The sequence below is a fragment of the Electrona antarctica genome, assembly GCF_951216825.1.
Source record: "Electrona antarctica genome assembly, chromosome: 23".
Lineage (NCBI taxonomy): Eukaryota > Metazoa > Chordata > Actinopteri > Myctophiformes > Myctophidae > Electrona > Electrona antarctica.
The window spans coordinates 24064392-24089890 of record NC_136804.1 but is presented as its reverse complement, the minus strand read 5'-3'; the positions used below and the strand labels follow the sequence as shown (position 1 = coordinate 24089890).

The window sequence follows — 25499 nt, the reverse complement described above, 5'->3', positions numbered from 1 at the left end:
ACCAAAGCGTTGTCCCTGCGGTGTGATACGTCTTGTTGCACGTTGACCCACGTTGACCCTAGTGATTCAACGCATAGAATTCAATGGCCCAAACAACACCAAAGGGTCGAGGCGGTTTTATCGTTAACTCCTTGCAACCGTTTGGACCCAAGCAGTTGCATGGTGACCATTTGGTGTGGTTAGGGCTTAATACTAAGACAATTAAGTCGACTAAGGTTTTTGATATTTAGTCGACTAGACTAAGACTAAAGAATTTCAGAAGACTAAATGGGTCTAAAGACTAAATGTGTGTTTTCAAAAGACTAAGACTAAATCATAAGACTAAGTCTAATGAACATTGTATTTTTAATTTTTTTTGAATGGTGCAAGTCTGTCCCTGGCTGGGTCCCTGGGTCTGTACGACCCAGGGACGTCCCTGGGTCTGTACGACCCAGGGACGTCCCTGGGTACGTACAGCACAAGTACAGTACTCACTTCAGACGGGTCTGATTTTTTTGGTTGAATTACTTTGACATAAGTACAGTAGTATGTTTTTTAATCCGTGTGTGCAATGGCATTACAGCCAATACATTTTTTTATTTTACATTTGAGAATTGAGAATGGCACTCCACTTATCTGTTATTTTCAAAACGTATTGATTTTGTTGTACAGAATAATCAGAGTAGCAGACAGTGTCAGTCGGATGCTCACCATAGCATTGTTTTGTTTGTGATATTGAATACTATATTTGTGTCTCGATGCTAAGAGCAGAGATTTTGTACTACACACTAAGCCTTAGTGTGTAGTAAAACTGCTAGGGCTAGGCTACAATGCCTTAGTGACTAAGGCATTGTAGCCTAGCCCTAGCAGTTGTACTAACGGACGTATTGTACTTGCTGTATTTAGACAACCACTTGTTCATTTGTTCAGACTTCAGAGTTAAGCGTTCCGTGGATCTATTTTTAAAGAACATTTTAGATCAGCTTGCCTTGAATGAATGTCATATCTGCAGTCTGCACTGCATACCTTTTCAGGAGAGCAGGCCATAAGATCAAGGTCATGTACATGAATGTTTTAGTACCAACTGACTGAAAAATAAAGAAATGAATTTATTTTTCATTTGATACTAAAAAATTAAATGAGACAGGTTTCATATTAAAACTATAAATCTGTGTCTAAATTATTTGTATATTTCGTCGACTAAGACTAGAATGTAACTAAAGACTAAATGTGTGTTATTCAAAAGACTAAGACTAAATCAAAATATGCTGGAAAAATTAACAGTGCTCTGGTGTCTTTTACAAAGCGGGATTCCCTTCAAGTGATTTGTTTGCACTTTAAGTATGATTTATGCCTGTGTTGTGTCGCACTGAAAAGAACGATTTACAACATGTCGCGGCACCTCATAAACGTGCTTTCTTGATGACTGCGTTTACGCCGTCACTCTGTTCTGCGAGGCCAAGAGAACAGTGCATGTGTAGGCCGCTCAAGCTTGGTTGGCTGCAGTTGTGAGAAGGGGACAGAACGAGATGAGACATAATGGCTTCTGTGTGTCTACTCTACATGACTACATCAAAGGCAAAAGGAAAATTGAGTAACAGCAGTAGGGGTAATTGATTGTACTTTATAAATGCAGCTCTTCTCAACGAGAAACATTACAAGACACAATAGGTTTTAAACAGGGGGTTACCATAACAACAATGTTGCTTGAAAACATTATCGGTTTTAAATATATATATATACATATATATATAATACACCAGAAAAAGCGCTGGCATCAATTGAGCCCCGAGTCCAGGTATACATTTTTATTGACTTTACTTTGATGTTATTGTGGTAAGGCACAGAGGCAAAAAAGAAAGCATCAAACCGCTACGATTTCACCTATCAACAGTAGAGGGTACTGCTTGAGCACATGATGGCCCGTTTGGCTGCTTTTATGCCAATATTCAATCGCAAACAAGAAACAACAAAGGTCCTGGAGGAGAGAAACCCATACACAGGCTCTTCGTGGCTAAATGGGTCAGTATGTCTAAAGCTATATACACTGTGTGATGGCAGCAGCCAGAACAGACATGTATTGTCTTGTTGACACCTGGGTGGAACGCAAGATGGCCTGACACACTGGGAGCTGCCTGCGTGACTGTCTGCCTACTCAGCTGTTGTGTCGATTGTGCTGAACTACGTAAACAATGAATCGAGTGCTCTGGGGAAGAAGCCAAAGCTTCAGCTGATCGCATACGTTCCTTTTTTCCCCCTCCTCCCGTAGATTCGTCAACATCAGTCTCCCCGTCTCTGGCGCAAATAATAGCTTAATTAAATGGTTAGACTGAGCTTTTGGTGAAAAGCCGGGTTCAGTTAGAAATGGTTCCAAAGTATGGATAATAAAATGGGGGGGGGGATCTTATCTGGGTGAGGGAAGCCTGAAAATCCTTTAGCAAAGTGTCTTCCTAGTCAGCGATAATATAGTCCTACTTGCTATCGCACATTGTGGTTTAAAGGGGATAAGGTTAAAAGTGAACCAGACAAGAGTGAACTCAGTGAGGAAGGAGACAGCCTTGTGTCTTTTAGGGAGCGCTGGCTATCAGGGTAAGGGAAGGAGCCGTTCACTTTTACCCAGACGTCTGACCACATAGGAGCCCACGGGGACGGGGGAGGACATAGATCTGTCAGCCAACAGGACCATGCTCAATTCCTGCACAAATTCAGAAACAGAGGGCTGCTTGTCTGTCTGCACACCATGTTCTTCAACCGTGGGAAGAATTTAGGAGGAGACAAGCTTTATTTCAATATAGAAACTAGGCTAATAAGTCTTCATTTAGCCTACCTACATCTGAAGGACGATGATGCTATTCGAATTTATTGATGACATTCATGTGTTAATTTGCCATGTTGATAAATTGAATGCATAGGAAATGGAATAAAGTCCCCAGGAGTTTTATGTTTAATCATTTTAGCCTAAACTTCTTTCGGTACTCTACTCTGATTGAATATGTTATTAGTCTGAAATTTAAACTGTACAATCGATCACCCTTGTGTGTTGTAAATACAACTCAGATCAAATAACCAGCCATTGTCCGTATAACGCATTGACAGTTGGATAATCAGTGACAGATTCAACTCAGCCGCTGTCCATTTGAAGCCCATGCATGAAGATAAATTATCTTTATAATTTTATCAATACGCGCAGCGGCGCATTAGTACTCTGAGCTCCTCTGGACCATTTGTACTTTGCAAAAGGGCAGGGGCAAACAAACGGTGGAAGCACTTAATTTATTTTTAAGTTGTTAGAAAAATAAGTTTACTGTCCTGATGTGCCCTCTGATTAGCAGGTCAATTTAAGGGAAATATAGTATGTGTGCAGAATAGATTAATAGGTTAGTTCAGAGTCAGACTGCTCTGGTGATTGGGGCCAGCTAGTTAGGGCAACAACAGGAGTCTGGCCTGCAGCTCAAAGTTGATCTTCCAGGAGAATGCAGCCCTTTCTATCAGTGCAGAGAAAAGAAATAAGACAGAAAATGCATTGGACCAGAAAAGGGCAGATTAAGACCCAGCAGCACTCCTTCCCCTTCCTTCTAGCTAAGTCTACATATGGTCTGGTAAAGCCAAAATGAAATGTCCAAAGGAATCTGCCCCGGAGCAAACATGAGGATCCTCAAAGGAAACATCAATAGTCCATGGCTTCTTAAGGAAGTCAGGAGCATAGGGACAAAATTAAAATGGCTTTAATCTCAGCTGAAGAGGAAACTGCTGACTACTACTACTATAGCCCGGCCCAAATGCCCCCCTCACTAACCTCTGGGCAGCAAAGCCAAAAGGGGTTAGTGTGGGTCTGAGCCACAAGTAGGATTGTCCGATTTTCAGTGCACGACTGTGACCAGAGCAGAGGCCTGCCTGGTCACCTGATCCACACAGAGCTTTGCGTAGGATCTGAAGGTCGACCTGGCCACAGAGGGTCAACCATGGCCACCCTTTAACGAGTTTAACCTCATGACTAGCTAGGGTCTCTGAATGGCAGAGGAGAAAATCACTTCACAAACAAACACACACACCACAACAGACCAGCGTTACACAACAGTCTGTTACATAATGCTGCCTGCTACCACTCAACGATTGTTTGGCATGGCAGTGGTGAGGTCGAGACAACAGTGGATTCTCTCATCGGTTTACCTCATAAGAGCACATTCACATAAAGTCAGATACATTTCTATGCGTTGTAATGCTTGTACATCTGCCATTTTCTAGGGCTGTTACAGGCCCGGGATGGAAGTCTCGATTTTAACGTGAATATTTGACAATTGGCTTTACATATAAAATCGGTCTTTATGACAAAATAGTAGGTGTCTCAAGAGACTTTACACCTTGAGCAGCGACCCGACAGCCCCACCCTGATCAAGCAATTTTGCGACAGTGGTAAACAAAGAAACTGGAAGAGATGTCAGGCAGACCCAGACTCTAGGGTGGGCCATCTGCCTCGACCGTGTTGGGGGAAAGAGAGAGAGCCATATGAACACTTTTTGAGCATTTAAAGCAATGAATAGTATACATTAATTAACACTCAACATCAAGGGTTGGATTGGGGGTAAGTCCCTGCGACATACTAGCGTCATGTCCAGGGGGTGTACTTGTAGGCCTACATCAAGCTGCCTCACGCTACAGAAACAGGAGATAGGCACCTGCCCTATGGGCCTCATGGCTCGGCAAGGCTACTTACTTACTACTTCTTCCACCACTGAAAGCTGTATTGTGTAAATGTGGTGGACTAAACAACACCACCAGGTTTGACTTGGTTAATAAACATAGTAAACATTGGTTTAAAAGTATACATTAATTAGTGCAACACTAGTGTAGCCAGCATCAGATGATTAATGACTGACCTAGTGCTGAGGAAGAGACACACCGACTTCCAATGTGTGTAAAATGTTTAAGCCAAAAGAGCATGGTTTTCATATTCTATCGTAAATATGAACTTGGACCCAAATCTTAATTTACTCCACGTGCGTTCTTTTATTTACTATCGATCAGTGCCACAATGGGATTCCGTCTAAGAACTGGAAAAAAAAGTGCTTGCATCAAATAATTTTGACCGAGGGGTCTTCGACTGACTGATATTCCAATCGTCGAATTTCAGATTATTCGGTGTGCAACACGGTGCGCCTCAAAGCCTGTAAAGGGTAATGCTGTTCATTTTCATATAAATTAAAAAAAGAATTGTCAGTTTCATTAAGAAACGTCACCACGTTATCAGTCCAAATAAGGGTATTTACGTCAATGCAGGTGAAATAATTTATATTAAGTAAATTCTTAGTAGTTCATAATGGCAAATGGTTATACATTCTGTTTCACAAGAGATAGCACTTGTACACAATATAGCTGAATTGGCGGAAAAGGCTCAAACGAATTTAATTTAATTTCAAACTGAAACGGTGTGACTTGAATATAACATTTAGTGTATGAGGTCATACACTGGATTCTCCAGTCCTAGGCTTGTTTCTTACATTTAAAACATCTTCAAAAAACTATCTAATAAAAAAAGGAAACCTTTTCTTGAGTTAATAACAAAATTCATGCATTTATTTAAGATTTTCAGTAATTTTATGAAGAAATAAAAATAAACAATTCCATAAATTAGAATACAAAAGTAGTGAAAAAAGCCGATCTACAAGCTCACAATGTGTCGCAAAGCGATGCGTTGTGCTATTTTCATTAGTTCCCGGGCAAACGTCTAAAGTCTCTTTTAGGTCACAGGCTAAACAGTTTGGGAACCACTGGTCTAAGGTGTAGTAATGACAAAGTTTAATGTTGAAAATGAGCAGCGTTCTCCTCCAGTTCCTTGCACACGTCATCATGTACACTAGGAGAATAATTATGACCGTGCGCAAAATATAGTGTCTGTACAATGCGTACTTTGGTGCATCATTGACCAACATAAATCGTCTTGAAATAAACAAAAAGTAGTCTGTTTCTTCTCGATTTATCAACATATTTCAGCTTATAAAGCCTTCGTTCTACGTGCATACGAAAGGACAGACACGTGTTTTGGGTGTGCATCTGTCAGCATGGAGACAGCGTTAGGGAGTTTGCATGGCGGATGCTGCTGTGTGAACCAGGCAGTATGTGTACTGTACTGTACTGTGTGAACCAGGCAGTATGTGTACTGTACTGTACTGTGTGAACCAGGCAGTATGTGTACTGTACTGTACTGTGTGAACCAGGCAGTATGTGTACTGTACTGTACTGTGTGAACCAGGCAGTATGTGTACTGTACTGTACTGTGTGAACCAGGCAGTATGTGTACTGTACTGTACTGTGTGAACCAGGCAGTATGTGTACTGTACTGTATGCTGCTGTGTGAACCAGGCAGTATGTGTATGTGTACTGTACTGTACTGTGTGAACCAGGCAGTATGTGTACTGTACTGCACTGTGTGAACCAGGCAGTATGTGTACTGTACTGTACTGTGTGAACCAGGCAGTATGTGTACTGTACTGTACTGTGTGAACCAGGCAGTATGTGTACTGTACTGTATGCTGCTGTGTGAACCAGGCAGTATGTGTATGTGTACTGTACTGTACTGTGTGAACCAGGCAGTATGTGTACTGTACTGCACTGTGTGAACCAGGCAGTATGTGTACTGTACTGTACTGTGTGAACCAGGCAGTATGTGTACTGTACTGTACTGTGTGAACCAGGCAGTATGTGTACTGTACTGTACTGTACTGTACTGTACTGTGTGAACCAGGCAGTATGTGTACTGTACTGTATGCTGCTGTGTGAACCAGGCAGTATGTGTACTGTACTGTATGAACCAGGCAGTATGTGTACTGTACTGTGTGAACCAGGCAGTATGTGTACTGTACTGTACTGTGAACCAGGCAGTATGTGTACTGTACTGTATGCTGCTGTGTGAACCAGGCAGTATGTGTACTGTACTGTATGAACCAGGCAGTATGTGTACTGTACTGTGTGAACCAGGCAGTATGTGTACTGTACTGTACTGTGAACCAGGCAGTATGTGTACTGTATCTGCTGCTGTGTGAACCAGGCAGTATGTGTACTGTACTGTGTGAACCAGGCAGTATGTGTACTGTACTGTATCTGCTGCTGTGTGAACCAGGCAGTATGTGTACTGTACTGTACTGTGAACCAGGCAGTATGTGTACTGTACTGTACTGTGAACCAGGCAGTATGTGTACTGTACTGTACTGTGAACCAGGCAGTATGTGTACTGTACTGCTGTGTGAACCAGGCAGTATGTGTACTGTACTGTACTGTACTGTACTGTACTGTGTGAACCAGGCAGTATGTGTACTGTACTGTACTGTGAACCAGGCAGTATGTGTACTGTACTGTACTGTGAACCAGGCAGTATGTGTACTGTACTGTATCTGCTGCTGTGTGAACCAGGCAGTATGTGTACTGTACTGTACTGTAAACCAGGCAGTGCGTGTACTGTACTGTACTGTACTGTACTGTACTGTACACCAGGCAGTATGTGTACTGTACTGCTGTGTGAACCAGGCAGTATGTGTACTGTACTGTACTGTACTGTACTGTACTGTACTGTACTGTGTGGACCAGGCAGTATGTGTACTGTACTGTGAACCAGGCAGTATGTGTACTGTACTGTACTGTACTGTGAACCAGGCAGTATGTGTACTGTACTGTATCTGCTGCTGTGTGAACCAGGCAGTATGTGTACTGTACTGTGAACCAGGCAGTATGTGTACTGTACTGTATCTGCTGCTGTGTGAACCAGGCAGTATTGCTGTGTGAACCAGGCAGTATGTGTACTGTACTGTATCGAGTCCTGGCAGACTGTGTGACAACTGACAACTGCCACTGGCAGAGATGCTCAGAGCCAGTGTTGATTCCGTCGAGCAAAACTATGATGAAAAAATTTCATCAACTACCGGTTTCCAATGAGGAATAAAAACGAAATTAAAAACTAAGCTATAATGATTAAATTCTAAACTAAGAGTAAATATATTGACAATTTAGTCAACAAATAACTAGATTAAATGTTATTGGGGGGGAGGGGGGGAGACTAGTAGAGAAGAGATCCAGCAGAACTAAAAGACAAGTCATTTTATGCTTGGTTGCATGCTGGAAATAGCAGATCTACAAGCTCAGTGAGTTTAATTTAAAGCTCTTGGGACTGCAGTTAGAAGGGTCGGTGTTAGTTAGGGGATGTCAAAGCCACAGACGGCCCCTTTCAAGATGTCTCTAACCTCCACCACACACCCAGACCTGCTTCATGTTACACTCCACAGCTTCCTCTACTAGACCACTGGTTCTCAAACCGATTTTTTTATTCGGTACCCCCCTTTTCCTGATTTCTGGATCAAAGTGCCCCGTTACCCGACTACATATTGCTCAGAACTATGACTAGCATATCGTTGCTATGCCCTACTTTGCCATACAACAGTGTCGTACAAAAGTAGCAGATATAAAACACGTCATACAGCTTGTATATCTGCCATTTATGCTACTTTTGAATTTTAATCCTGAAAAGTAGCCAGTTCATCGTAATTTGGCTAAAGCAGACAGGGGGGTGTAAATGATATGGGGGATACTTGTATATTTGTGTGTGTGTGTGTGTGTGTGTGTGTGTGTGTGTGTGTGTGTGTGTGTGTGTGTGTGTGTGTGCTGTCAATTTCACTAAACAGCAGATGCAGATAGGCTGATGTATCAACAATGCATCTAATGCTCAGCTATCCATCAAGAGTTTTGACATGACAATCATAATATGAAACCTTTCTTAAATAATAATAAAACTTTATTTGTATATCAGCTTTCATGACATGCAGCTCAAAGTGCTTTACAGAGCAATGGAGAAAAAATAAGAAAAGAAAAGCAAGGCATAAAACATTAAAATAATAGCAGTAATGCAATACAGTGAGGACATGAATAACAAGGAATTTAATCAATCAATTAAAAGCAAGAGTGTAAAAGGAAAAACTCAACAGAATGTATCCAAATGTGAATCCAGCCTGCGACAGATGTGGCCAGTCGCCGGCCACTCTAGCTCATATGTTCTGGCACTGCACTAAACTAACATCATATTGGCAAAGTATATTTAAATCACTGTCAGACATTGTTGGAAAACCTTTTGACCCGGATCCACTGACAGCAGTTCTAGGAGTTAAAAGCCCCGGGGTCAAATTGTCTACTTTCCAATATAACATGGTAAAATATGTGACTCTACTGGCTCGCAGACTGATACTGTTGAATTGGAAGCAAGCACAGGTTCCGACTCACACTACACTTATGAAAGATGTTATGCACTATTTGCAATTGGAAAAGATAAAGTTTGAATTGAGAGGGAGTGAAGATAGATTTTACCAGACATGGCAACCCTTCATTGACTATTTCAATAGGTGCACGCTAACCCCTCCTACACAATAGATAACAAAATCTAAAATTGGAAAGGAAAAAAAAAAAAAAAAGGAACGGAGTGTTTTTTCTTATTTTATTTTCTCATTTAAAAAGAAAAATGTCGTGTTGGGAAAGTTTGAGAGCAAGAGTGTCTGTCCTGTTGTCTTTATTTTGTTTGTCTGTTCACATTTGTCACTGTTTAACTGTTTTTTGTTTTTTCTTGTTTATCACATTTATGTACCTTTATTATGTATTGTATGTCACTTCATTACTCATTATCTGTCGATGATATTCTGAAGTTATGTCATAATACAAAATGCCTAATAAAAACAGTATTTAAAAAAAAAAAAGCAAGAGTGTAGAAGTAGGTCTTGAGCTGTGCTTTCAGATCAAATCAACTGGCCACACTGTGGCTGAGGCAGCATAAAAGTTGTACTGTTCATATTTGAGTATCCTGTTAGATATTCATAGTTAAATATGGCATCCAGTCTAGGAATATGTAAAGTAATAAGCAAGGTTTGATACACATTGTCGATTTTTTTTTCCATGTTTGTTTGTACTGTTTGTCTTTTGCCATCGGTTTCTTTGTTTGTTCAAAAAATTAATACAATTTTAAGTGATAAAAAAAAAATCACACCCGTGTGAACTGAGTGGTGTAAGGTCTTATATAGAATGATCAGCTGTGGTCTGACGTAATGAAATCACACCCGTGTGAACTGGGTGACCATAGCAACCATGCTCATTTTTTGGTATGAACAGACAGACAGACAAACAGACAGACACGTAAACTAACAAAGCCAGTTGTAGGAGTGGTTTACACCACTCAAAAATATGGCATCCAAAGGGCCCAATTGCCAGTCACAGCCAAGTAGGTGCATAGGCATACATGTACAAGAACATTGTACATTTTCCACTGTACTAGAACAAAAAGGGCAGCAATGATTGTAACAGCAACAAAGTGTACTACTGGGTATACTGAGCCAACCATCTATTATCTGTGGTTTCAGCCATATGAACCGGGAAGTGATCCCTTGCCCCAAGGCTATTAGCACATGTCTCTACATGGCCTTTCACCGGAGGAGGAGGGGGGGGGGGGCGTCTTTCATCGCCTCAAGAATGCTCTGGCCAAAAATAGAAAAACTCAGCTTTCCAGTATGGACTCATCGCATAAGTCCACACAATATATGACTTGATCACATTTCCCCATTATGTAAGTGTAAGCTCCTTCAAGCGAGTTGAGCAAAGACGACAGGTGGCTTTTGGGGGGGGGGGGGGGGGTCACACACTATACGACAAGTGCATACAATACATACCTGGACACAAACACAGGCACAATGTTCAGTTGGTATGTATGTATGTATGTTAGGTCGAGTGAGACTGGTGAATCAAGCAGTACTGCTTAAAAACAAAGCCAAGTAAGGAGGACCTGCCATGACTTGCTTTCAAGGAATAACTACATTGATTGCAAGTTATTGGGAATGGAGGACGTTAAGGAAAGGACAGGTTTGGAACACTGAAGGCACACAAGTGCAATGCCAAAGCTTTTCCTTAATGGTAACTGTGCAAGCTCATTCTGGAACTCTCTGCAGTCTTTCGTGGAACTTAAATGCATTAGTTTAACAGAGGAATTTTGAGTTCATTTATTTTTGCAAAGAATTGCATACATTTATGATGCCAGATATTCCACTCAACATTTTGCCACTAAGGATCGGTATAAATTCTATAACCTCCTGCCACTGTCACAGGAAGCTACGGGTGATTTTCTTTACCCGCAGCACGGATTAGTTAACCCGCCACGCATGTCGAGAGCCACGGGTGATTTTTAAACCGCAGCACGGGTTTGTCTGACTAATGACTGTAGGACTGTTGGTATGTCTAACCAACGTATGCAGTGCACCCTAAATGTTAACTGGCGACAAACATGACTTAAGTTCTGAATACACAACAAAGTATATCACATAATGTAACATGACAGCAGGGTCACAGCTCCATCAAATGTGCTACTTTGCGTCTTCAGGCTTGATACTTTTCATGCTTTGTGCAATTTCCTAGATTTCCCAGATCTGGACAAAATGCAGCTAAAAACCATTAGTATAGCCAAGTATGGCAGAGCTAGGAAGCCAGTGTGTGGGTGATTGATGTGAAAAGCATAGTGATGTTGAGGGTTGACGGTCACCTTGTTTGTTGATCTCATTCTTCAGGAGCTCCTGCATTGCCTCCTCCTCAGCGATGTCCAAGGGTGTCTCACCCTCGCTGTTTACAACTCCCACGTGGGCTCCCTGGCTGATAAGGTACCTACAACACAACAAACAAAACGTTCAGGACAGTGGGAACAAAGCAGTGGTGGAAAACGTTATTTATATACACTGTATATATTTTTTTTTACTAAATGTAATGCAATGTAGAAACACCGTACAAGTAAAAGTACTGATATAAATTCCTTGTGTCAGTTATGCATGTTTCACCAGTCAAAGTGGTCTGATTTCAAATCAAAGTTCGCTGGCCCACATGTTTTGCGAGTCGCTTAGTTTAGTTACGAGAGTGAGAGGGAAACGCAGAGATACATGGAGAGAGGGGACCAGGTGATTACCACGCAGGATAAATTTACATTTTGTCTTAACACATTTTGTACCCAAGACGTCTGTGGACGTCTTTGGTATTACCGCACGGGCAGAGCCCAAGACGTCTGTGGACGTCTTTGAAAAACAAATATATATATATATTTTCTTTTCTTTTTTTTTTTTTTCTTTTTTTAATAAAAAAAAATCAAAACAATGATTTTTTTTTTATACGTGGTGCCAAAGTTTGTGTTTTCGCCATTGAGAATGCATTTGGCGTTTAAATTAAATAACTCAGAAACTATAAAACATTTCAAAGTAAAAAGTTCCAGCATGTGTCTCCACAGTCCATGTGAATGGATTTTCTAGGTGAAAGTGATTTTTGGGCAGTTTTGCGTGGGCTCTCAAAGTGTTAAGTTTTAATTAAAAAGACAACGTCTGCATAAAAAGGAAACTTGGATGGGTATGTGTTGCCGCATTGTTTCCGTCATAACTACTCTACACTGCTTGAACTTTGCTTCGTCTTCTCTCGGTGCATTTACGTTGACACTTTGCAGATCCCTTTTGTATTTCCCGTTTATGAAACCCACGTTGTGACTGGTCCAAAAAAGTCATCTTCCAGGGGAAGTACTATACATACAATGGAAGTCACGCTGTGCATTAGGCCGTTACCAGGCTTTTCTCCTTTAAGATGAGAAAAGTATGTGAACGAGGTTAGCTGTGTTAGCTTAACCTACACCTGAAAAGAATATGGCATGGAAGTGATATGTTTTAGAATTCTTTGTTGTACTGTATAAACAATTTTTGGACAGTGACACAGAGAGAGAGAGAGAGAGAGAGAGAGAGAGAGAGAGAGAGAGAGAGAGAGAGAGAGAGAGAGAGAGAGAGAGAGAGATAGAGATAGAGATAGAGATAGAGATAGAGATAGAGATAGAGATAGAGATAGAGATAGAGATAGAGAGAGAGGTGCATGCCAGCAGAAAGTGTAGTAGTCTTATCTCTGTTCCTGAGGGTGCACTAGTATTTATTCGTTGCTATAGTAACTGCACGTGTTAAGGACTGGGGAGCTGCTCTTGCATGAATTGATTTTCTTGCACAAATATATATTGGCAATCGTCGGCGTCCAAAAGGAATATCTTTGACATATTGCCCGTCCCAAGTGGAGACTATAGTTTGACTGCAAACATGGTTTTAAATTTGGTCTGATCCATGACAGTTACCTCCAGGCTCCAGCTAAGTTTTAGTTTCACCTATTTTTAATACATTAGGAATACAGTAAGAGGCAACAGTTAGTGGAAGAGATATCCAATGTCCAGTTTCTATTATGATCATGATTATCTCAACCTTAGCCTTTGGCTTTTCTATGCTCTCAGGTAACAGACCAGAACAGGGTCATGAAATCTGTAGAGATGAATAAAACCAGCATCAGAATGAAAGATTAACCCACCAATACAATCCTAAATGCATGGCTAGTTAGTGATTTAATGTCCATCTTTTTCGAAGCCTCTCTCTCAAGCCCGATTTATAGTTCGTCGTACAACGGTGTAACGTACCGACAATTGTAGATTGGCAGTTTTCAGCAATATAAAGCAGAAACTAAGCATCACTCTGACACACACACACCCCCACATGGATTCAAGAGACCTCTATGACCACACAACATCTTGATTTCTGCTGCTTCCAATTAAAGCAGCGGAGAGACTCGAGTCCTTCTCATTAGACCGACGCACCACTTGAAACCAGCGTACCATTTATGACTTCCGCCTCGATGGCAGTCGGGCCGACCACAGCTCAGTTCTCAAGTCCCGCATTGTATTACGTTTGGTGGCTTGGTGGTTTTGGAGGCCATGAGAAACAGGGTTGAGAAACAGGGTGGGTTTTAAGGGGGATTCACCCACACACTCTGCAGTGTGTGGGTGAATGGGACCGGGTGGCGGTTTAAATGGGCCTACTGAGAAGAAGCTACCCTTTAGGTCGCAGAGTGGCTCGTCATGACACGATGCTTCCATTACTCATCCGTGTCAGGCCAGGCACTTGACATTTAGATTCCATGTGTGACAACAAAAAACTTGTTGTCCTCTGGAACGTTAGGCCAGCCCGGACGCAGGGTTCACGGGAGGACCACTGGAGGACCCAGGACTGACAAGACAACAGGGTCTGAAAAGGGACTCATCTTTAGCTGCAAGCAGGAAAATATGCAGGCCAAAAAAATTATAAATTGCCCTTTTAGTATAATTGCCATGTGTCATTTTATCCTGTAGCATCATATGCAGTTCTGGAATCAAACCCATGTTGGGCATGGCTTGATAAATCTACCCTGGCAAGTTAAACAGTCATTTAGTGACATTTGCGTTAAACAGTTAAACAGTAATTTAGTGACATTTGCAACTGCAAAAATACAATTAATTCTACACACACCTCAACTAACCGTTTTTGAAAATTGCTATATAGATGATTAAGATGCACAGTACTTGTGTGTGTGTATGTGCATGCGTGCGTGTGTATGTGCATGCGCGCTGTGTCCACAGAGCAGCTCCATTTGTGTTTCATTCACAAAAAGAGGGCTCACTCTGCCAATTGATCACGGTTTAGATTTTACTATCATCAACACCTACGAAAGCATTAGCCAAGACTTTATTATTGCTTGAGCAAGTCTTTGATAAAAGGATTGTAAAAATGCTGAAAGGCAGGCTCCTGTAATGTAACACAGAAGTAAATCAGGTCAAAGCACACTCCCAATATGCCTAACAATGAGTGCAAGTGAGATCCTTGAGCCCTCCTTAGCCACTGATAATATCTCTCCCCGCTGCACTAAGTTCCCTATAAACGGCCTTGTTGCCTCAAAAGGACTGGAGAAAGAAAACCCTCGGATGCAACTCTAGAGCTTATCTTGCGATATGACCGGTGACCCGGATCTCTTCATATTTATTACATCATTCGAAAATTTGTGACGTTTAAGCCAATTAGGTTGGAGATTAAACATGCGGGCTACTTTAAAAAAAGGATCTTAAATAGAGTTTAGTATGTTGGCCAAAAATGATTTATATGCTCTGCGGATTGTATTTCACGAATGCTTCTCTTAATCTGCCCTGTAAAAGTAGCAGATTACAAACATTTTAATCTGATCAGCCAAATGGCGATCGATGAGCGAGTGAAGTCGACAAATCTGCAAAAAGAATTCAGTGTCAGTTGAAGCTCTTAGCCAATGCATTGTTGTGATATACTTTCTGAAATGTGGCTCCTAGGGGCCGAACCATTTAGAAAAAGGGTGTGTCTGTCTGTCCGTTTGTCCATCTTTCTACACCTAATCTCACAAAACACTGGACTAGGGATGTTAAAAATAGATTTTCGACTCGCGCTCCTGACAATTCTAAAATGTGTGTGTGTGTGTGTGTGTGTGTGTGTGTGTGTGTGTGTGTGTGTGTGTGTGTGTGTGTGTGTTTGTGCGCGCGTGCGTGCGTGCGTGCATAGTTTGAATGGCTTTTTCAATAATGTTAAATTTTTTCAAAATAGCCAGTTGAAAATATAAAACATGATAAAATGTCCCAAGCAGGAGCAGGAATGTGCGTGTGTGTGTGTGTGTGTGTGGCTGTGTGCGTGTTGCACTAGTTTTGTTTACGTCCTGCTTGTGCATGCTTGAAAGCCTGCTTAGAAACGGCAGCTTCCCGTAATAGTGTCAGTGTGGGATGATTTTCTCAAGATTGATGATAAAGCAAAAAAGTATGCTATCGGCCCGGGCCGGCCTAGCGGTGCGGGCACCTAGGCTGGTCATTCAGCCTGACAGCGTGTTGCGGGTTCAAGTCCCGATTCAGACGTCCTCCCCCATTTCTCTCCCCATTTCCTGTCACACTACTGTCTACCTTTCAATAAACGCATAAAAAGCCCCCCCCCCCCCAAAAAAACAAAACAAAAAAAGTATGCTATCACTCGTCGACAACTCGACAATCAGAGATGTCAAATCACATTAATATTGAGAAACACAAAGCCGCCACTGTGACAATCGGCGGGCAAAAAAGATCACTGATTTGACAGTCAAGATGATGGCCGGAGATTCCCATAAGCGATCAGTTAGAACCCATCGTCAAAATGTATGACTATTGATTCATAAATTACACTACATAATACATCCATAATACATAAATCCTTTTGTTTGAGGTCAACAGAGCCAAGAGCAAAACTCCTAACAGCAATGCGAGCATGCATGCATGCTCGCATGGAGGCTCAGGAGGCTAGCTATCAATCTCAGCCAGCAAGAAAGAGAGACAGAGGTCACTAATGGCGCTGGGGTTCTTGAAGGGACAAGGACAATGCAAAGCTCAGCTCGACCTCCAGACGCAGAGCCACAATGGCTCTTTCGTGAACAGAATTTTAAAAAGCAATTAAGACAATGGGCCCGATTCACTAAGCAGTTTACGCCCATATTTTGAACGTAACGGAGGAATTTACCGGCATTTACGCATTTCGTAAATCCCGGTAAATTCCTCCGTTACGTGTCCGATTCATCAATCTATTTCTGTCTTTAAATTTTGCGGGGACGGACGCTCTCTCACATCTGCTCGGAGGCATGAATTATGGGACCAAAGCTTGCGTCTATGTCATTAGAATTCCTTATTCTTCATACAACAAAATCAATTTCAATCATGTCAAGTAGTAATAAGTAAGCCTTGCCAAGCCATGAGGCATAGTAGAGGCAGGAGCACATCTCCTGTTTCTGTAGCGTGAGGCAGCTTGATGTACAAGTACACCCCCTGGACATGACGCTAGTATGTCGCAGGGACTTACCCCCAGTCCAACCCTTGATTCTGAGTGCCAAGCAGGGAGGCACTGGGTCCCATTTTTTCTTTGGTATGACTCGGCCAGGGATTGAACCCCGAGTCCTCCCAGTCTCAGGGCGGACACCCTGACCACAAGGCCACTGAGCTGGTCGTGTCAAACCTCAAATGAAATATTTATGTGCACCAATAAGTCAACACATAAAAAATAAGTTGTCAAGTGGATGCGTACCGATGTGTTATTAACTTACAGATCTGTCCATTTTGAAGCGTGATGACGTTAAGAGTTCCCGGGTTGCCTTTCATGGTGTTAAATGGGCCATGGATGATCTACACAGGAGCACGCTCGTGATTGTCAGGCAAAATTTGTTTCACCCCGCTACACACACAAATACATGTAGGGCTGTACACGGCGTTTGGTGAACGGCACGTGGGACTGTACTCAGTGAACATACGCACGCCGTTTATGACAACTTACTCTGCTATGGTCATGTATCCACAGCAGGATGTAACGTAAATACAACTTACTCTGCTATGTCCATGTATCCATGTATCCACAGGAGGATGTAAAGTTAATACAACTTACTCTGCTATGTCCATGTATCCACAGCAGGATGTAAAGTAAATACAACTTACTCTACTATGTCCATGTATCCACAGCAGGATGTAAAGTTAATACAACTTACTCTGCTATGTCCATGTATCCACAGCAGGATGTAAAGGTAATACAACTTACTCTGCTATGTCCATGTATCCACAGGAGGATGTAAAGTTAATACAACTTATTCTGCTATGTCCATGTATCCACAGGAGGATGTAAAGTTAATACAACTTACTCTGCTATGTCCATGTATCCACAGGAGGATGTAAAGTTAATACAACTTACTCTGCTATGTCCATGTATCCACAGGAGGATGTAAAGTTAATACAACTTACTCTGCTATGTCCATGTATCCACAGGAGGATGTAAAGTTAATACAACTTACTCTGCTATGTCCATGTATCCACAGGAGGATGTAAAGTTAATACAACTTACTCTGCTATGTCCATGTATCCACAGGAGGATGTAAAGTTAATACAACTTACTCTGCTATGTCCATGTATCCACAGGAGGATGTAAAGTTAATACAACTTACTCTGCTATGTCCATGTATCCACAGGAGGATGTAAAGTAAATACAACTTACTCTGCTATGTCCATGTATCCACAGGAGGATGTAAAGTTAATACAACTTACTCTGCTATGTCCATGTATCCACAGCAGGATGTAAAGTTAATACAACTTACTCTGCTATGTCCATGTATCCACAGCAGGATGTAAAGTTAATACAACTTACTCTGCTATGTCCATGTATCCACAGCAGGATGTAAAGTAAATACAACTTACTCTGCTATGTCCATGTATCCACAGCAGGATGTAAAGTTAATACAACTTACTCTGCTATGTCCATGTATCCACAGCAGGATGTAAAGTAAATACAACTTACTCTGCTATGTCCATGTATCCACAGGAGGATGTAAAGTTAATACAACTTACTCTGCTATGTCCATGTATCCACAGGAGGATGTAAAGTTAATACAACTTACTCTGCTATGTCCATGTATCCACAGGAGGATGTAAAGTAAATACAACTTACTCTGCTATGTCCATGTATCCACAGCAGGATGTAAAGTAAATACAACTTACTCTGCTATGTCCATGTATCCACAGCAGGATGTAAAGTTAATACAACTTACTCTGCTATGTCCATGTATCCACAGGAGGATGCGGCGTGGAGAGGGATCCACCCCTCGTTGTCAGGCTGGTTGATGCCGGCTTCATGTTCCACCAGGAACGTCACCATGTCCACGTTGTCATCTATGCACGCCTGAGGGGGAGAGGAGAGAGAGAGAAAGGAGTAAGCACAAATATATTCATGCACCTACACTGTGTGCGTTGTGTATTACGGTTGTAAATAGAATCTTATATCACAGATTGAAGGGAAGATTACAGTTTTTTTCCTAATTCGATATTAAGCACATTTTGTCACTCACTCTCAGAGCCAAGATGCTATGAAAACTGCATTCAGAGACGGTGGAACGGCATGTATGCTCACAGCAGCTGCACAACAAAGGCGGCGGGGTATTAAAGTTTGCCGTCGTCTCCTTTGCATCTTCAGTCTCCATAATTTGACTGCTCGCTCACAAAAATAACCTCTCTGCACAGACTGCACTCCATACGAGTAGTTAACATATACACATGATTTGGAGTGCGATATTTAGGAAAAACCCACAAGGTTATGTTTTTTCCTAAGGAAAAATAAGAAAAAGGCTGCACACTCGTAGGCACGATGCTGTATATTTATTGACAAGAATCCAATGTTTCGACCTAGGAGGTCTTCTTCAGGGAATAAACCAGCCAGAGGACAAACACACACTTATAGGGGAGCAACAACAGGTGGACTCCATAGGGGGTGTGGTCGTCAGTTTTTTCCTAACACTTGGAGGCTTTAAATTTACTTCAAAAAGGGCCTTTGCAGAGAGGGAGAGATTTGAGATTTTTTTGTTCACCTTTTATTAAAAGTAATACACTTTCAATAAAAGGTGAACTAAAAATCCTAAATGACCTCAAAATCTCAAAGTCCAGGAGAAAATCCATGTAAAAATAGATACATGCAATCACTTCTGTAGCCACAATTATGGTACTTCCTCTAACCTTGTGCATGGAAACTTTACAGTATACGCCAACCCCTCCTACTCCTGCCACCCCCTGGATCACCCCAGTCTAGTGTGGGTGTGCTCGTCAGCAGGCCAGCCTGTCCTGCAGCAGCTAGTGTGGAAAGAGCACCGCATGCACTCCTAATGACGGATCGCCACGTGCCTCCAAAATTGTTGGGGAATGTTGGCAGGGGTAGTGCTCCCAAAATGCCGACAAATAGCAGGGCTGCTTGGGATACCACATAGCATAGTACTGCAGAGGAAATGTGCATCTGTCTCTTATGCATAAGGATGGACATGCTGATTGATTGATTACATACATTGTTACACATGCTGTACCAGGCTACCAGCCAAAAAAAAAAAAGGTCCTGGGGACGCGTTTTCATTGTGGTCCCATGTATTCAATTCACCAACATAGCATGTAAAAGTACCATGATCATACATGCCATCAAAAATACAACCACTACAATGTAAATATTACGTGAGAGAGAGAGAGAGAGAGAGAGAGAGAGAGAGAGAGAGAGAGAGAGAGAGAGAGAGAGAGTGTGAGTGAGTGAGTGAGTGAGTGAGTGAGTGAGTGAGCGAGTGAGTGAGTGAGTGAGTGAGAGTGAGAGTGAGAGTGAGAGTGTGTCTGTGTGAGTGAGTGTTATATTATACAGGAGTTTATACACACGTACTGTATATAGACACAAACGCACAGTATGAGACCAAAATGTACATACTCAGCTTCCATTCACGATGGTACTATCCAACTACTACACACTACACACTCTGGGAAAGAACAAAGAATACATGACTTGCTTTTTCCTCCTGGTCGCATCATTCTCCTAGACAAGTTCAAACCCGACAAGTTTCTTGTAATGTGCTTTCCTTTTCGGCATGACATCACCATTAGGCCATGTGTCTATCTGTACATAATGGGGCCAACACAGATTTACATACATAGTAGGGCTGCCTTGTTCCTCACTCGGAGCACAGGTGTGCAAATTAACCGAATAGTCTTGTCGGACAGAAAACATAAAGCCTTCCTGCACCTCACCTCGCCTTTAAATCTTATGCTGCACATGTGATTTCTTCTTCTTCCAGTTTTACGAGGAAGCACATCTTTATTTTTAGGAGCACATGCTGCTGTTAAAGTGCTGGCACAGTGGAACCCCTCACAGTAGGTTTTTATGCAGCCCACCATCATTGGCTGGGTTTCCTATGGTGTCTGACTGTACATGCATTCTAGGGGATGTTCCCGCCCGGACTTTAAAGAAGGGGAAAACACCAACAAAGTAACAGCTTCTAGTTTCCACCAGCTTCAGAAGCAGAAAACAGGCCCTCACCAGGAGGCAGGAGGCGGCGCTGCACATTTAGGTCAGAGCCAGGCCTGAGCAGCAGTGTTGATATCTTCGACTGAAACTATGACGAAAAATGTTCGTCAACTACCCTTTTTCACCAAGGAAAACTGAATAAAAACCAAATAAAAACTAAGCTACGATGACTAAAACTATGACTAAATATATTGACAATTTTGTCAACAAATAAAACCTAGACTAAGATGTTAGGGAGGGACTAGTGGGAAAGAGATCCAGATCATCCAATAGAACTAAAATACAACTATAGTCATTTTATGCTTGGTTGCATGCTGAAAATAGCAGATCTACAAGCTCACAACGCATCGCACAACTTGTAGATCGGCTGTTGTCAGCATTTAATGGCCCGCCAAAATACATGTTAGACACTAACATTAAAACATTTTGGGTGACTATTGCTTGATTCAATATTACTTTTTAATCAGACATCCCCTGGTTTTGTCCTTCTGAGTCCAACAGCGTTAAAGTGGAGATTGAAGTTCAATGGGAGGGGGGGGGGGGGGGGGTTATAATGCATATTATCAAATATACAAGGAATATCAAGTATTTAATCAAGAAACTTTGGAATTGTATGGGATAAAAATGACCCCAGACGTGGAATACACCTTTAAAAAAAAGGAGTCACCCAACTTCAAAGGCATCCAAATAACAAGGTTAACTGGCAGCAGAAGCAGCAGAGAGCAAAGCCCCGGCAGGAAAAACAATAAGCCACAATGTGATCAAAGTCAAACGTGACCACGGGAGGCCACTTTCACTTTGTATGGCAACAATTTAAGGTTAGAATATTTGTGAAAGTTTGACTGGTTTAACAAATCGGATTAACTCTGTCTGAATAATTTTTTTTGCTCCTGCTTATAAAAGGTAGGGTGAGTGATATTTTTAAGTAACAAAAATAAATTGTTAAAAAAGGTTAAATCACTGTATTCCGATACTAATCATTGCTATAGTGTTTGTTCAGTAACAGGGGTCTCCCTGTCTCTCCAGCTCTTTAACAGAAAATACATACATTTCAGCCAATCAGGAGAGTAGTCATTTATCAGCTTAATTTTATAGTGGTCCAGTTCCAATTTTGTCTGCTCATTTTTTTGTGACATCACTTACAATTCCACTTGTTTAATCTGTATCCTGACTGCGTTCTCCATCCTGATTGGATTAAATTGGTATCCCGACCTGAAAATGCATTTTCTGTTTCATAAAAAGCTGGAGACATGGAGACAACTGAACAAATACTCGATAGTAATGAGTACTATCACAATATAGAGCTTTTAAACACTTATTTTAAACAAAAAAAATCAGTTACCCTACCTTTAATACCCCTACCTGTAACATCATTTATTTTATACTATAGAGAGAGGTATGTACATTTATATTTGAAGCATTCTCACATGCAGGTTTATGTGAGAGTTGCACTTTAAAGTTGAGCCACGCCTTCTAATAACCACAATCCCTCGATAGCGCTATGACCTCCCTGTGCCCCCCCGCTTCACCCCCACCCCCCTCCCGTTTAATTTTACAGTGTCTGTGCAGTCTCCCACTCTCTCCTGATGTTGCTATGACAACCAAATCATTGACGGGGAAACAGACACACACACACCGGCTTCACGTTCAGGGCACACCACTATCTGGCTGGAATCCTTGTCCAAATTTGGGCCGTTTTCAACACCGTACATGGCCAGCAGCACTGAACAGTGCCTGCACGGGCCTCACAGAGCTTATCTGGGAGCTGTGTGTGTGTGTGTGTGTGTGTGTGTGTGTGTGTGTGTGTGTGTGTGTGTGTGTACACGTGCTGTGTGAAGCTGTTAAGGCCGTTTGACTGAGTTTCTCCAGGTGCAGATCAACTAGATGTGTGCTGGGCTCATCTTTACGAGTTGGCCGAGGAGTGGACAGCGGGAACTCAAGTGACGGTATTTATCTTCACTGATTAACTGAATCTGGCTGGTTGCAAAACTGCACACCTAACCTTGTCCAAATATATATAGTACTTGATATCGTGACACAACCACTCTCCATCCTTCTGCCATTTCCCCTGCTGCAAATAAATAAATAAAGTATGACGCCAATCATTGTTGGCCTCTCTCGTCCGTGAGAACCGTCTTCCATTACCTCAAAAATCCTCCCACCATGCCACCCCACCCCCCCACACGGTAAACATCTCCCTTTATCTATTCCAAGTTTCATCCCTCTTTCCGAAGGGGAACCGTGCCCCTTAGGTGAACACGGCACGGTCTTCGGCCTCCCTTCTGACGAGCGTCACTGGCTCGACAGGGCCTTCCCGGCAGCCGCAAGGGGTCCAACAAAAGGTAATCCTATAATGGCTGTAATTGTGCGCGGCTGACAGGTGCCAGAGTCATTGCCCACGTCGAGAGAGATGCACGGCACAGTAGCCAGAGGGACATGACAGGAGGAGAAAGAGGGAGAAACCCAAGTGTAGTGAGAGTGTGGGAGAACGGACGGTCCGTCCATGGCAGTGTGGACATGGGACACAAAGATATGAGTTAAAAACGTTCGCTCTGTCCTGGGCCGTGGCTCAGCGGTCCGGGCACCTTGGCTGGTAGTCCAGTCTGGCAGTGTGCTGCGTGTTCGACTCCCGAACCCGGCGGCCTTAGTTTGCAGCGTGTCACCCCCTCCTCCCCATCTCTCTCCCCATTTCCTGTCAGCCTACTGTCTATCCCTCTATAAAAAATATAAAATAAAGACGAAAGCAAAAAAATAAATTAAAAAAAGTTCGATCTGAAAGAATACATATTCAAAGATTTGCGCCACATTTTCTCAATTTAAAAAAAAAAATAGCAGATCTACAAGCTTGTAGCGCGGCACCGGGTGCCGCGCTATGAGCTTGTAGATCTGCTATTTTTCAATAGCTAAAGTATAATGCTTAAAACACCAAATAAAGCCCTTTGAATTGTATGCCATTTCTCTGTGTATATTTTCTTCCGGCGTTTAAAACTTTTTCGGGCAGAATAATTTCGGTTACCGAATCTTGGGTGCATCTCTACTTTGCAGTCTGCAGTGAGATGGCTCGGGGATCTCGTGAGGCCAGCTGCTGTGCTCCAGTCAGAGCCCCACAAGAACTTGCGAGGCAGCCTTTTTCTTCTTTTTTTTAACCATAGTTTTCACATTCGAACATCACGCTTATCTTAATATCCAAATACAGGTTTAACTATCGAATATTTGTTGACAGACAGGGTCGCTGTCATGTGTATGTCATGGAAGAGAGAGAGAAATAGGGGAAGGGAGAGAGAGTGTGTGTGTGGGGTGGTGGTCCGACTATTAATAGGGGTTATAATAGCCAGCATTGTGGGCTAAATCCTACCTCACACACACACACGCACACACACACACACACAAACACCACCAGGCCCTGACTGACAGACAGGACCTGTGCTGTGCTCTCGTTGAAACACACAGACAGACGTGCAGTGACTCACACGCTAGCAGACATGCTGCCATTCAAACCTGTTTGGCCAGTGTGCCTGAGAAGAGAGCACAGGCCTCGTCAATCATGTAGGCAATAAACTGCTAACACCATCGTGGCAGGAGAAAAGCTGTGAGATAATCTGAATAATCTGAATAATGGCTCAATACTCCCAACTCAAGCACAGGCCGAGCAAGCATAAACCACAAGTCAATTTAAGCCTTGATATTACTCAAAGTTCAGGGAGGATTTTAATCTGCCTCCCAGGCAGACATAGTTAACTCATTATGCAATAATGACAAGACACCGTTTTAAAAATAACACCAGCCGGTTCCGAGTATATATCCATCATCTTCTTGATGACAAATAGGATCTTTAGGGGGGTAGGGTCAGCATTTGGCCTGAGCCCCTGGAATCCACCCATGATCCAATGTCCCTCGAGTCCCCATTTGATGAGAGTCTGGAACACCGCATCGCAGGATAGAATTCCAACCTCCTCTGGGTTAAAAGGATCCCTGGCTAATAAGACAAATATTAGCCCAAACTAACTAGAAGTTAAAAAAAAAAGGTAAATATTGTATTTATTATATAAAGTTTCACTCAATACGGGCCGGCCCGTTGCAAGTTGATGATGTCATATGGCCATTTGTGGTCGAGAATGTATGGAATACATATGCTAATAAAAAAAAGGTTAAATATGAGCATCATCAATGCAATATTTTAAATACCTTTTATTAGCACATCATCAACTCAACTCCCTATTGAGTGAAAGATTAACCATTTCTAAAATAAATACAATATTTAATGTATTTTAAATTTTAATTATAGAGGGCAATTATAATGTATATTTAAGGCATAATTGTTTTATTAGCCAGGGATCCTTAGAGAATGCTAGTATAGGCTCTCCCTCGGGTGAAATCCTGACATGGCCAAGTGTCACTTTCATTAGCGTTCAGCAAAGCACTGAAACAGCAGAGCTGGCTGCTTGCCATGGACGGATGGGAGAGAGGGGCAGAGAGACAGAGAGAGAGAGACAGTGAGAGACACATACTGGCTGGACTACACCATGACCATGGCCATGAAACTGCATCAGCCATGTGCTTCAGGTCATCATGTTAGCAGAGTCCACTGGGCTGCGCGGTAGCACTTAGTAAGAGCCTCTTAGACAGTACAGTTTCTGCCCATAGCCCTGACTAACATTGTCTTTCTGCAAAGAGCCTCCATTCTCTAATGGAGGCTGCCGGGAAGTTGAAATATCAGCAGCAACGGTCAAGTGTAATAAGCTAATCAATGAAGACAGGATGCTTCACGTCATTAATGAGAATTAATGTACAGCATGTAGA

General features: G+C 42.2%; 1 protein-coding gene across 3 annotated transcripts in view; it reads right to left on the bottom strand.

Moving 5' to 3' along the window:
• ppp1r12a (protein phosphatase 1, regulatory subunit 12A) overlaps positions 1-25499 on the bottom strand; it is a 95158-nt gene that overhangs the window by 46569 nt on the left and 23090 nt on the right. For all 3 annotated transcript variants that reach the window (XM_079494095.1, XM_079494094.1, XM_079494096.1), the window contains exons 2-3: positions 18424-18554; positions 11534-11652 (exon numbers count right to left, since the gene is read on the bottom strand). In XM_079494095.1, coding sequence (XP_079350221.1) covers positions 11534-11652; positions 18424-18554 — 250 coding nt within the window. The remainder of the gene's footprint in view (positions 1-11533; positions 11653-18423; positions 18555-25499) is intronic.